Source organism: Littorina saxatilis, linkage group LG3, assembly GCF_037325665.1.
Source record: "Littorina saxatilis isolate snail1 linkage group LG3, US_GU_Lsax_2.0, whole genome shotgun sequence".
Lineage (NCBI taxonomy): Eukaryota > Metazoa > Mollusca > Gastropoda > Littorinimorpha > Littorinidae > Littorina > Littorina saxatilis.
In genome coordinates, this window is record NC_090247.1 from 56837855 (window position 1) to 56852133 (window position 14279).

At 40.4% G+C, this 14279-nt stretch overlaps 1 protein-coding gene across 4 annotated transcripts; it reads right to left on the minus strand.

Annotated features, from left to right (window-relative positions):
- Positions 1-6939: 6939 nt before the first annotated feature.
- On the minus strand, positions 6940-14047 carry LOC138962743 (uncharacterized). Of its 4 annotated transcripts, none has more exons than XM_070334685.1 (5): positions 13897-14047; positions 13111-13244; positions 11105-11232; positions 8918-9023; positions 6940-7510 (listed from the first exon to the last, which is right to left on the minus strand). In XM_070334685.1, the coding sequence occupies exons 2-5, from the start codon at positions 13211-13213 to the stop codon at positions 7317-7319; spliced, it is 531 nt and encodes a 176-aa protein (XP_070190786.1). In that variant the 5' UTR covers positions 13214-13244; positions 13897-14047; the 3' UTR covers positions 6940-7316. The 4 variants fall into 4 exon arrangements, with proteins under 4 accessions (XP_070190786.1, XP_070190785.1, XP_070190787.1 ...); XM_070334684.1 differs by having other exon boundaries at positions 13890-14047; XM_070334686.1 differs by having other exon boundaries at positions 13111-13241; positions 13890-14039.
- Positions 14048-14279: the final 232 nt, after the last annotated feature.

Here is a 14279-nt window from a genome sequence, read left to right on the forward strand (position 1 = left end):
GTTGCGATCTATTGGATTGTGATATCTAAACGGGATTACTAAAGGCACACTAAACTTCTTTCTTTTTTACATTTAGTCAAGTTTTGGCTAAATGTTTTAACATAGACGGGGAATCGAGACGAGGGTCGTAGTGTATGTGTGTCAGTGTGTGTGTGTGTGTGTGTGTGTGTGTGTGTGTGTGTGTGTATGTGTGTGTATGTGTGTGTGTCTGTGTGTGTCTGTGTGTGGTGTGTGTGTGTGGAGCGATTCAGAGTACATTACTGGACCGATCTTCATGAAACTTTACATGAGAGTTTATGAGAATGATAACGTCATATCCGGCTTTTTCATTTTTCAATGAAATTGATTGAACTTTTAGCCAAGCTATCTTCGACGAAGCCCGGACTATGGGATTGCATTTAAGCTTGAAGGCTTAGAAATCAATTAATCAGTTTGGTCATTAAAAATCTAAAAATTGTAATTAACATTTTTTTTTTAATAAACCGATCCAAAATTAATTTCATCTTATTCTTCATTATTTTCTGATTCCAAAAACATATAACTATGTTATATTCGGATTACAAACAAACTCTAAAAATTAAAAATATGAAAACTCAAAACAGCAGGTCAACGCTCATTTTCTTTCCAAGCACCAAGCCAATGGAACACACTACCTCTCCCCCTCCGTCAACAACAGTCCCTCGAATCATTCAAATCTGCACTCAAGACATTCCTTTTTTCCAAATAATCCATGCATTCTACACTGCCCACCCCCATCCCACCCTGAATAACTGTACATATTTAATGATTAATGGTGTGTGTGTGTTAGTTACTTTAAGTCTCCGTGTGTGTGAATGAGTGTATGTGCGCCTTGAGTCGCCTGTTGGTGAGATATGTGCGCGTTACAAATATTCGTATTATTATTATTATTATTATTATTATTAATTAGGATAAAATTAAATATCCGAACTCGATTTAATAACAATTTCATCTTATTCCTTCTCATCAGTTCCTGATTCCAAAAACATATAGATATGATATGTTTGGATTAAAAACCAGCTAAGAAAGTTAAAAAGAATAGAGATACAGCAAAGCGTGTTATCCTGCTCAGCGCAACCACTATCGCGCTATTCTGGCTTGTCAATTTCACTGCTTTTGCGACGAGCGGTGGACTGCCGAAACTACGAGTATACGGTCTTGGTGAAAAAATGCAGTGCGTTCAGTTTCATTCTGTGAGTTCGACAGCTTGACTAAATGTTGTCTTTTCGCCTTACGCGACTTGTTTATCATTATATTTCGGGGGTGGTGATTGGGTTATTTTTTGAAGCTGGTGGGGTGTTGGTAGCCTAGTTGTTTTTAAAGTTAAACTATTATTTTGATATCTCCATCTGTTTTCTATACAAAGGTCATTGGTAGTCTTCTTTCGCAATTTGTCATTGTAAAAGCTGGTGTGTGTGTGTGTGTGTGTGTGTGTGTGTGTGTGTGTGTGTGTGTGTGTGTGTGTGTGTGTGTGTGTGTGTGTGTGTGTGTGTTGTGTGTGTGTGTTTTGCATGTAACTGTCTGAGACATTGGATTTGTGTCGCTGCAAGAACAAAACAAACTTTGAAAAATGTGTGCAACTCTGATAACAAACGGGAAAACTAATTTGGTTTCTTCAGCGTAATGTTCTACATATAAGTTGATCTTATAAACACAAACCTTTGTATCACAGTAAAGCGGCCTTTATGAATATGTATCAGCTAAGTCAAAGCCTAATGCGTAACAAAGTTGTAAATGATGTGAAAATACACTGTTCGTGTAAGCATCCATCTGTGTGCTCTTATGTGACCGAACAATGTGTGCAGGTCATGTTTTCAGAGGCGTTCAAACGCTGCATCAGCATCTAGAGAAGCTCATCCTAAATCTAGAACACATTGACGTCCTCGAGAACTCTGCTCAGTCTGTAAAACTCTGATAATTGGCAGAATATACATGCGCAGTTTCAGCGGCACAGACGACGCACGACCTATTATTTATGCCGCGATAGGGATTATGACGAGTACTTGGCCTGTTTTCCTTTCATGCAACGTGTAGCGGGCTGGGATAAGCTGCAGTGCGTCGTCGGTCCTGCTGAAGTTACATATAGATATGTGAGCGGAGCCCCTAATCGTTTCTACAATTGAACTGATGTCTCTCCGCGAGATGCTTCATCTTTCACATGGATGTTTGTGGATCGTGTTGTGTTGTAACGCAGAGGATTGTATACTGCCGATGTTGTGACCAAGATATACATAAATAACATTGCAGATTTAAAAGTGAAGAATTGTAGTTTGTTGTCTGTCGATTGTACGGTGCAATGGGGGGCAAGGTGAAACCGATAGTATAGCATTGGATCATTAAATACTACTTAACAACATCGCGCGCGCGTGCAAACACACGCGCCTGCACATACTTACGCGCGCGAACGCCCCCCTCCCCCCCCCCCCGCCTCCATCCACAACCCCCCCCCCCCCCCCCCCCACACACACACACCACACACACACACGCACACGCGCGCGCACGCACGCACACGCACGCACGCACGCTCACACACACTAACACACACATATACGCACACAAACACACACAAACACACACACACACACACACGCACGCACACACACACACACACACACACACACACACACACACACACACACACACACACATTTTTAAATGGAGGGAGTAAAAATAGAACCCCTACGAATGTGCACGTGGCTTTGAAACCGGCCGCGGCCGCCTGTTGGGTTAAGGGTAGAGATTTTTCCTATCTCACAGGTCAATTTATTTGCAGATCGGCTAGTGCCTTAACCCCCTTCGTGAACAAGAACAAGTGCGCACGGAAAAGATCCTGTAATCCATGTCAGAGTTCGGTGTGTTATAAAAACACAAAAATACCCAGCATGCCTCCCCCTAAAGCGGCGTATGCTGCATGAATGGCAGGGTAAAAACGGTAATACACGTAAAAACCCACTCGTGCAAAAACATGAGTGAAAGTGGGAGTTTCAGCCCATGAACGAAGAAGAAGAAGAAGAAGTAGAAGAAGAAGAAGCAATATCAACACCCACTTTTTGAAGGTTGTGGTGTCATGGGTACAATGTGGGTACACCTGCACCCCTGCATTGTTAGCCATTCTCCGTGCTGTATGTGTAGATTGTGTAATCCGCCCTTCGAATGCCGCATGAGTAAATGATATGTTTGACTCCCAAAAGTGTGCTGAATGCGGGTTGAATGTCGCGTGGCAGTAATAATCAAGTCCAGTTGTATGAGGCCTCACATCCGTAGCGCAACAATGAGGTATGTAAAAAAAAAAAAACCCAGGGTAATATTGAATAAATCCAAAAACAAAGAGACTGCAACGTTCCAAAATTCAGAATAAAAACAACAAGAAAGGTAAGTTATTGACAAAACAATACATTCAAAGATATTTCGACCCAACGGTCTTTTAAGTGAACAGACATACACATATTCACACAAAACTTAAATATCTTGATAGAATCAGTTTTCGCCCACTCGTCAGGAAGCCGAGCGAATGAATGTTATTCATTCAACCTACCTTTCTTGTTTGTACATTTAGTCAAGTTTTGACTAAATGTTTTAACAGAGAGGGGGAATCGAGACGAGGGTCGTGGTGTATGTGTGTGTGTGTGTGTGTGTGTGTGTGTGTGTGTGTGTGTGTGTGTGTGTGTCTGTCTGTCTGTGTCTGTCTGTGCGTGTGTGTGTGTGTAGAGGGATTCAGAATAAACTACTGGCCCGATCTTTATGAAATTTTACATGAGAGTTCCTGGGTATGATATCCCCATACGTTTTTTTTCTTTTTTTCGATAAATGTCTTTTATGACTTCATATCCGGCTTTTTGTAAAAGTTGAGGCGGCACCTTGATTGAAATTTTGGCCAAGCAATCTTCGACGAAGGCCGGACTTTTCCTTTTTCAAACTTTCATTACTTCGATTTGTACTGATCTTGTCTTGATGAAAAAAGAATTATTTTATGATTTAAGAATGTTTGTGTAACAAGCTGTCAATTTATTATTTAGATTTTAAAAGTTAGGTCTAGCGCCAAAACGCACCACGGTCCGATTGTGATGGAGACAATCCGAAAAATTAATTCTTTGAAAATTGCTCGCTCTTTACGAAGGGTACTTAGGATGCTCCCGTTCGGTGAGCGTTTAAATGGAAGGGTGTTTGTACTGTGTGTAAAAGCCTGACAGTATGTGTGATGGTTTACGGGAGGCTTACTGTGCCTTTAATCTCGGAGCTCAATCCTTCAATTTATTTCCCGAGAAATATTCTTTGGTTGGGTTAAAGGTATTTATATCAAACATAAGTCGCTAATGCAACTGGATTTTGAGCTATGAATTTACAACCCTAAAGTTCAACATGACCCAAAACAGGGTGTACATACGACAAAACAGAGATCTCTACTCTATCTCTGGACAAAAGGATCAAAATGTCGAAGCACAAACCGTCGAGGACATTTGGCCGAGAGTCAAAAGGTCGAGTGTGACAAAATGTCGAGGAAAGAAAAGGTTGAGAATTAAAACAAGGTCGACAAATAAAACGGTCGAGGTTTGAAAAAGGTCGATTTCATTTTCTGCAAGTACACACTCCACTGTCTTCGCCCAATGATGCTAAATAAATATCTGTAGAAAGTGCTGCTTCGAGTGCCCATTGTGCGTGTTATAAATTAAGTGCTTTTTACATTTAGTCAAGTAAATTTTAAGGGGCTTAATTGCCTATATTGGACATTAATTGGTTTATACGATTCGAGTTTTACGCCCTCACGGCTTTTTGATGTCTGCGTGTTGAGGTGGTTTCAGCCATCTACACTTTGGTAGAATGACCAAGATCTTTAACGTGCCATTGTGGTGACACGGGGGTGGGAGATGGATACCGTCTCTGGGTCTGCACATGAAGTTGACCTGTGTTCGTCGGGGCCCGGATTCGAACCAGCGACCTCTCGATCACAAGTCCAGTGCTCTACCACCTGAGCTACCCGGGGAATCGAGACGAGGGTCGTGGTGTATGTGTGTGTGTGTGTGTGTGTGTGTGTGTGTAGAGCGATTCAGACTAAACTACTGGACCGATCTTTATGAAATTTGACATGCGAGTTCCTGGGAATGATATCCCCGGACGTGTTTTTTATTTTTTCGATAAATGACGTCATATCCGGCTTTTTTTTAAATCAAGTTGATTGAAATTTTGGCAAAGCAATCTTAGACAAAGGCCGGACTTTGGTATTGCATTTCAGCTTGGTGGCTTAAAAAATAATTAATGAATTTGGTCATTAAAAATCGGAAACTTGTCATTACATTTTTTTTAAACGATCCAAAAACAATTTCATCTTATTCTTCGTCATTTTCTGATTCCAAAAACATATACATATGTTATATTTGGATTAAAAACAAGCTTTAAAAATTAAAAATATAAAAATTATGATTAAAATTAAATTTCCGAAATCGATTTAAAAACAATTTCATCTTATTTCTTGTCGGTTCCTGATTCCAAAAACATATAGATATGATATGTTTGGATTAAAAACACGCTCAGAAAGTTAAAACGAAGAGAGGAACAGTAAAGCGTGCTATGCAGCACGTGCTAAACAGGCTCGTCAATTTCACTGCCTTTTGCACGAGCGGCGGACTACGGTCATTGTGAAAAAATGCAGTGCGTTCACTTTCATTCTGTGAGTTCAACATCTTGACTAAATGTAGTAATTTCGCCTTTCGCGACTTGTTTAATAGTGAGTAAGATTTTTTTTTTTAAATCGTAAAAACTGTGTCTTGAGTGACCGCTTTTTACATTTAGTCAAGTTTTGACTAAATGTTTTAACATAGCGGGGGAATCGAGACGAGGGTCGTGGTGTATGTGTGTGTGTCTGTCTGTGCGTGTGTTTGTGTGTGTGTGTAGAGCGATTCAGACCAAACTACTGGACCGATCTTTATGAAATTTGACATGAGAGTTCCTGGGAATGATATCCCCGCATTTTTTTTCTTTTTTTCGATAAATACTTTTGATGACGTCATATCCGGCTTTTTGTAAAAGTTGAGGCGGCACTGTCACACCCTCATTTTTCAATCAAATTGATTGAAATTTTTGTAAAGCAATCTTCGACAAAGGCCGGACTTCGGTATTGCATTTCAGCTTGGTGGCTTAAAAATTAATTAATGACTTTGGTCATTAACAATCTGAAAATTGTACTAATTTTTTTTTTAATATAAAACGATCCAAATTTACGTACATCTTATTTAACATCATTTCCTGATTCCAAAAACATATAAATATGTTATATTTGGATTAAAAACAAGCTCTAAAAATTAAACATATAAAAATTATGATCAAAATTAAATTTCCGAAATCGATTTAAAAACAATTTCATCTTATTCCTTGTCGGTTCCTGATTCCAAAAACATATAGATATGATATGTTTGGATTAAAAACACGCTCAGAAAGTTAAAACGAAGAGAGGTACAGAAAAGCGTGCTATGCAGCACAGCGAAACCACTACCGCGCTGAACAGGCTCGTCAGTTTCACTCCGTTATGCACAAGCGGCGGACTACGGTAATTGTGAAAAAATGCAGTGCGTTCAGTTTCATTCTGTGAGTTCCACAGCTTGACTAAATGTAGTAATTTCGCCTTACGCGACTTGTTTTTTTCTCTCTTGACCGAATGGTTTATCCATGAATCGAAACTTTCGTGAGATGTGAAGTAAAACAAACTGTGGGACTTGACAAATAACACAGACATCCATGATGTGCATTCGGCTGCTCATCTTTAGCGTGTACATTTTCTTTCCCCCGCGTTCGATTTTCGCGTTCGTACGAATGACCTCCACCCCATATTGTGTATGGCCGATGGCTTCACAATTAAATCATGGGTCATGTGCCATGTGTCTCTCTCTCTCACCAACACACACTAACACACGCACACACACACTGACATATTGTTTAGTGCAGCAAATCTTTATTTCAATTTATCATTGACATTGCATTTATGAGTTATTTTGAACGAGAGACAAAACGAGCATCAATTTCGTTAATATTAAGACAGTGTGTCAGCCTCATCTTATATATGGTAGAACTGTATGTCTCCGTCGAGAGCTGGATGGATGCGTAGAGATGTATGCGTGTGTGTGGTTGAAGCACCGACCGATATCCTGTAAATATTGGTACTGACAAAAAGGCCCCAGCAAGAACTGAACACATGGTACTTTACAGCACAGTGTAGCTTCCATAACTGTTGTCTGGCCTTACGCTGCAGTCAAGTTGCTAAGTCCTCTCCCAGCCCAATACTGTGGAAAAGAACCACTTCACAGGGCTCAAGGCTGCGTGGCGAGGACGGGGCGGACCTCTGGCATCAAGAAGCCATTCCCTTTGTTTGTGTCGAGGTTGGCACAGTACTGCGGAAAGTCGTTGCTTTCCAACAGCTGCTGGGACCTTGCGCTCAGGTAATTCCAGCGTGTGTTGGGGGAACACATATTGGTGCGCACCTCGCCACTTTGACGCATGTAGGCTGAAATAGTAAGCAGCGCAGGTTAAACATACCATCCTTCCAATGCAGCGGTTTCGCATAGCCAGATTATGTTAAACGGACGTTAAAGGTGGTCGTCTACATTTTTTCTTTTTTTCAATAATCTTATGGTTATATTTCGATACAAAATTATGTCAAATGATGAATGAACCATGGGGAAAAAATTATAGAAAAAAAAATATATGTAAAAAAAGATTTTATTTTTGGGTAGCGTGACTCACGCTTCCAATATTTTGTTTTCTGTTTGCTGAGAACATGTGCTTTGCCTAAAAATACTGACCAATCAAATTCCTGTCACTATGCTTATAGCCACGCCCAAACAAGTGCAGCAACAGTTTGACACTGGAGCGCTGTCCACGCTTTTTTTTAAATGCACGAAATGCACGGGATTGAGAGGAGTTTTGCGCTTGGCATTTTCCAAATAAGGATATCCTACTATGAGTACTACGCTGGAATACTATAATGAATTTTCAAACGGCTACACTGGCTTCGTCTTTCCTGATCGAAAGGGGGTGTATTGTTGATATTTGTAGATAATAGACTCTGCATTTTAATGGTCAAATGGCGATTTCTGTAAAAAAAATGTAGACAAGGACCTTTAAACACCACACAAATACGTACCACGCAAACGTCCATGTAAATCACCAGAATTAATATCCACGCTTTTACATTGGATAGCAAAGCGTTTCTGCTTTGGCCCACATGCAACAACAACAGCAACAACAACAACAACAACAACAACAACAACAACAACAACAACAAAAACCACTAAACAAAATACAGCCTGGCATCTGTATGAGCAGAGTTGAAATTGTTTTTGCTGAACTTATTTCGTATCTGACACTAATGTCAATTTGCAAACTTGATTCAGTCAAAAGTTCCGATATATAATTATATGAGCGCAGAAAGCATGTGATTGTTGCTATGTGTCCTAGGGGAAGAAAGCCCTTGAAGGATCTGTCCGGCTTTTTATGATAGTTTACTCGAGAAGAAATGTATAATTATATCCTAAACAGCTGAAGAATATTTAATTATTTTATATAAATCTGGTCAGGACAAGATTAAACACCGTAACGCTCATACTCGCAAACACGTTTTACTGTACGGAATTCAGATTGAATGGCTGAATGCCCATATTTTCCAAAAAATTAAGCTGGTTCCCTCCCCTACTTGCAGCTGTGGTCTTGACGATCAAACCACAGACCACGTCCTTCGGAGATGCCCCATCTTAGAGAGCCAAAGAAAAACCGTGTGGCCAACTGCAGTCCCCCTCCGCTGCCAGCTGTACGGAAAAAAAGGAGGACCCGGAGAAGACAGCATCATTTGTCTGGCTGTCCCGGTCTAACAGTAGAGACGTGTGATCGACAAGAAGAAGATTGAGTGGCTCACCAGCGAAGAGTGTGTCCTCGTTGAGAGTGAACCCTGTGCCACACATACTTCCAGAGGAAGAAGTCTTGATAGTGATCGTCTGATTGTTCCTCAGACTGGCTGGCATCTAGGAGAAAAAAGTCACTTTAGAATTTACCAGTAATTTGATTATCAAAATGCTGTTTTGTAAATGTCTAAGGGATAAAAACAACAAACTGTCTTGGATTAGCCCAAGAGCTAGAGTTCGCGTTGAGGGTTTGTGGCCTTGGAATTAGTGTTTGGACGTTTAATTATTCACACAAAAATGCTGTGTTTGGTAAGTCTTTTAAGATAGTATTTTCTCCAATGGTATAAACTGTGAAATGCTCCCACTGGACCGGCTTCACGTGCCGGTGTGACGCCGTCATCTTGGCCCCGCCGTCATATTACGATTTTCGGCCTCGTTGATCTTGTATAAACTCCACACTGAAAAAAAAACCTTCGATAGTACTGATGAGCGACCTTGGGTACCTTACATTCATGGGGCCAAATTTGTCCAACCAATTTTTTGTATTTAACTTAGAAATGTGATTCATCCTAAAATGTTTCCCTTCTCATTCAAGGGACGTAACCACTCGGTACACGTTTTCGAAGAAATCTATTAAATTTCACCACCAATTTATTTCACATGCAAAAAACTGACATGCTTTTCGTCCTTAGAAAATTTCACTTCATTTATTTTACCGGGAAACAACATTTCAGTCTCGAGTATAAAGGGCCAAGATGACGGCGTCACACCGGACGTATTTGAACAGTTTACAGAGACAATAAATCCAAAACCAATAATTATTTTGATTGATTGGTCTGGTGTCCAGCACACGTGAACGTGCCTGGCAACGAGAGAGCAGACAAAGCCGCTAAAGAAGCTGCCCAAGGCATAGGCGCCTCCGAGGTAGACCTGCCATTGTCTGCTTCTGAGATCAGTAGCCTTACAGACTCTCTTCTCTGGAGAGAATAGAGGAACAAATACATGCACACGGCTATAAGCTCTGGCTGGCTCATTCGGGAAGCCCCATCAAAACAGATGAACACCTATAATGCATGCCCACGTGTAATAAAAAGGATTAACCGCATAAGGGCAGAAACTGGGAACTACCCATTTTTAGAGCTTAAATGCACCTGTCAATCCGACCTCAGCATTGCTCATTTGACTTTGGAGTGTGATTTTAACTCATGCCACTTTCAACCCCTGACTCAGTTTATAAACTCGAATAGAAATATCCTGCCAAATACCCCAAATGAAAAATTAACCTATCTTTTAAGTTTTAATAAAGACCTTGGGTGGCAAGGTCCCAAACTTAGCGCTGGACTTGTGCACACGCACCCACTTGTTCCCTGGATATGAAGAGACATTGCTGCGGCTGACGCCATTGCTTCTCATATAGCTACTTTATATTTTTATCAGAACCTTTAAGAATACCATTTTATATCCAAGTATCTCTTATTACCATTTTTAATTAGATGAGCGAGAGTGTGCGGGGGGTGGGAGGGTGGTGAACCACTGTACATAAAGGGAAAGTTTGTGTGCGCGCCTGTGTGTGTTTTTAATCTGAGACAAATGTCGCCAATGTTTTTACAGAGTGACGTTAAATAAACGATTTTATCATCATCATCATTTGATTGATTGCCTCGCTTGTGTCTTCTCCCCAAGCGGCTGCACCTTTTGCAAGCTAAGTCTTTTTTTGTTTAATTATTATTTGTTTGTCTGCATGTGCCCTTAAAAGACCGCTGGGTCGAAATATCTGTGCTTCTAACGTCTTGTTTTATCAATAACAAACGTTCCAATACCTTTCTATAGAGACAACAGTTTTCACGGAATCGCCCTAGAGACACACTGGCACACGCACGCACACACAGACACACAGACACACACACACACAGACACACATACACACACACACACATATACACACATACACACACACACACACATACACACACACACACCACCACCACCACCACCTCGTCTCGATTCCCAGTCTATGTTAAAATATTTAGTCAAAACCTGACAAAATGTGAAAAGGAAAAAAAAAAAGCAAGAATAGGAAGAAGTGTTGATATGATACCAAGGGGATGAAAGACTTGTTCTTCAATCCAAAAAACACACACTATCAATTGCTATTGTGCAGCGAGTGTGTGTGTGTGTGTGTGTGTGTTTGTGCATCTCACCCTGAAGGCTTGATCCACTCTGACAGTGAACACACGCGTGTAGTAGCGAATAATCATCATATTAGGATTGGTTGGTTGCTCCGGTTCTTTGCCCTCTGTTCCCTCCGCAATCGCCGCTCCTCGAAAGACTACAAACAAACACACACACACACACACACACACACACACACACACACACACACACACACACACACACACACACACACACACACACACATTAAACACAGGTAAGCACACACACACACACACACACACACACACACACACACACACACACACACACACACACACACACGCTTATGCAGGATAGATGTCTTTACAGTTGATCGTGTTCTGTCTCTTGAAGCACATTAATTTTGTTTCTCGAAGAGACGTTATACGTACACAACTTCCACAATACTGTCTGTATTTAGAGCCTCGGAGGATGTTATTTATTCTTATTCTTCTTCGTTCACGTTCACTCATGTTTTTAGCACGAGTGGATTTTTACGTGTTTGACCGTTTTTACCCCGCCATTCGGGCAGCATACGTCGATTTTGGGGAAGGCATGCTGGGTATTTTAGTGTTTCTATAACCCACCGAACTCTGACATGGATTACAGGATCTTTTCCGTGCGTACTTGGTCTTGTGCTTGCGTGTACACACGAAGGGGGTTAAGTCACCAGCAGGTCTGCACATAAGTTGACCAGGGAGATCGGAAAAATCTCCACTCTTAACCAACCAGGCAGCAGCGGTCGGGATTCGAACTCACGACCTCCCGATTAGGAGGCCGACGTCTTACCACCACGCCACTGCGCCCGCCATGGAGGATGTTATTGAAACAAGTGCTTTGATACTATATTGCTATTTCATATGTTACGTGGATTTCCATTGGTCAATTGGGCAAAACTGAGCTCAGTGCAAAAGAACAGATTTTGATATTACTGTCTCAAAAGAACAACCAGTCTGTTTTGAACTGTCTGGTTGGTGTGCACATGTAAATAGGCCCAGTGAAATTGAACACTTTATCTAGATCTGTACATATTTATTATGATATAATATGCGTGTGGAAGGAGTGTGAAGTTTGGATGCATACACCATAGCAAAATCCTGTGCTTTGCATTTGGTAAATAAACTGTTTGACTTTGAAGTGATATCGACGACATTTCCGTCGATATCAGTTTTGATATCGACGACCTCTTTATTGCTTCCCCACTTCAAAAACAAAAACACCTACATTCAAAAACAAACAAATATATATGAAAATGTAATTATCCTAGAATTTAGTTGAGCAAGTGACTAAAGACTTTTTGAAAGAAAAGACATTTTGAAATACTGAAAAGTACAAGAAAAGAGTGAACAAAAAGAAATAATAATCAGAGGGAGGGATATGGAACAGCCAAAACTGAGACAAATACTTTTGTAATTTCTTTACAGTAAATACAAAATGTCCAGAGAATTAGCAATATATCTAACATTGACTGACTGTGTGACGATATCTTCTGCTATTGGTCTGTTTCGACAGTGATATCAAAATCTCGACCTCCGGTCTCGATTTTGATATCACTGTCTCAACAGACCATAGCAGAAGATATCACACAGTCCGTCAATATTGGGTAGTATTCCCTGCGTGAGTTTGATGACCTGCAGATATGACCGCCAAGTCAACTTGACCAAGGTCACTGCTGCATGGGTCGTGTTTGGGTCAACATTGGGGAAATCATGATTCTTAGAAAGTTGTGTAGCTAGAGCTTTGACATTTACTTACTTCTAGGGTTTGATTATCTCCAGACACTGAAAGTCAGGATGACCCTCGTCAAATTTCAAGTTCATTGCATAGTCGAGTTCGGGTTGTTTAATGGAAAAATCTCAAAATCTGGAAGTTTTCTGTTTTTTGTTTGTTTTGTGTTTCGTTTATTAGCAGCTACAGTAGCCACGGGTATATTGTTTGCGGGTTAACAGATGTAAAATTCAGCTTTTAGTAACAAATTTAAAACAAAAAACACAGAAATAGTAGTATTACTTACGAATTCTTGGTCTGCATAAGGCGTCAGGAAAATAACTTGGGGCACAGCTGCAGGCGCCACAGAAAGCAACGCACACGCTGAGAAGGACCAGACGAAACATCATGATGACTCCAGGATTTAACTCTGCTTGACTGCTGGAAACATGTTCAGAAAGCGATGTTTTGTCAGTGGTCACAGTGAGTGCGAGTGTCCCTACTCAAATCTGCTTCCTCCCCGTGAAAATCATCATGTAAGTTAGTAGGTCCGTCCATTATTTTCTCATGCGAGAAGAGCATTCTACTCACATAAATACCAAAAACTAAAACTACCTAACTGAATACCTTAATTAAACGACTGTCTTCGTGCTTTCTTTTTAGAACATATTTTTTTAATTCATGCATATTACTTATTATTGTATCATTATTGATTTGTATTCTTTTGTATTTTATTTTTTAAATTTTTGTGTTGGTAGCAGAAGTGTGAACATGCCAGTGTTGTGCAATAAGGACAAAGTGAAAAACAAAAACTTGTGTAACAATATAGACAACTTTGTAGACTCTTCTCAGAGGCGGGTAAAAAGCAGTTGAGAGGAATAGTACACAAACTACTGTAAGCTTGTCAAAAGCAGGACTGTGAGAGTTATTTCTTCTCGTCTTAAAAATGTCACACTATATTTACGCATACAAATTACATACTGTATGTTTGCTTACAAGTCTTTCAGATAGGATGTTTGTTTTTGTCTGCTACATTGCTGAATAAAGAATACTCCAAAATTCAAATTAAAAGTATGACATGCATACCTAGTACCTGGTTCGTGCCAAATCGGTCCTCAGGTCTGCAGAAAACTTTGTTCAAAGAATAAACAGTTGAGTTAAGAATTAACTGTAGACTTGTCCCATATGTGACTATTGTGTAGACTACACTCTGCCAAAGAACAAAGCGCGCAATAAATGTAATGAGTTTCCACAGAGAGCAATAACGTAAAGGTCACGGGGAATAACCTGATAAAGGCCGAGCGGAAGCCGAAGGCCGCGCCTGACACGTTTGAAGGCAAGTTGTGTCTGTTTTCTAGGTATTGTTTGATTTATGTCGGGATTTAAGGTAAGCTACTGATTCAGCGATGACTAACTTTGTTTCTCGATGCATAACAAGTCAGGGAGCGGTTGATATTTGCCCGTAAATAGCCTTCA

What these genes read in the sequence shown, in the direction of transcription:
- LOC138962743 (XM_070334685.1), bottom strand. Translation starts at nt 13,213, where the DNA reads ATGATGTTTCGTCTGGTCCTTCTCAGCGTGTGCGTTGCTTTCTGTGGC. An exon ending in CTTATGCAGACCAAGAATTC is followed by an intron (nt 11,233 to 13,110) that starts GTAAGTAATACT and finishes GTTTGTTTGTAG; the next exon opens with TCTTTCGAGGAGCGGCGATT. An exon ending in CGAGGACACACTCTTCGCTG is followed by an intron (nt 7,511 to 8,917) that starts GTGAGCCACTCA and finishes TTACTATTTCAG; the next exon opens with CCTACATGCGTCAAAGTGGC.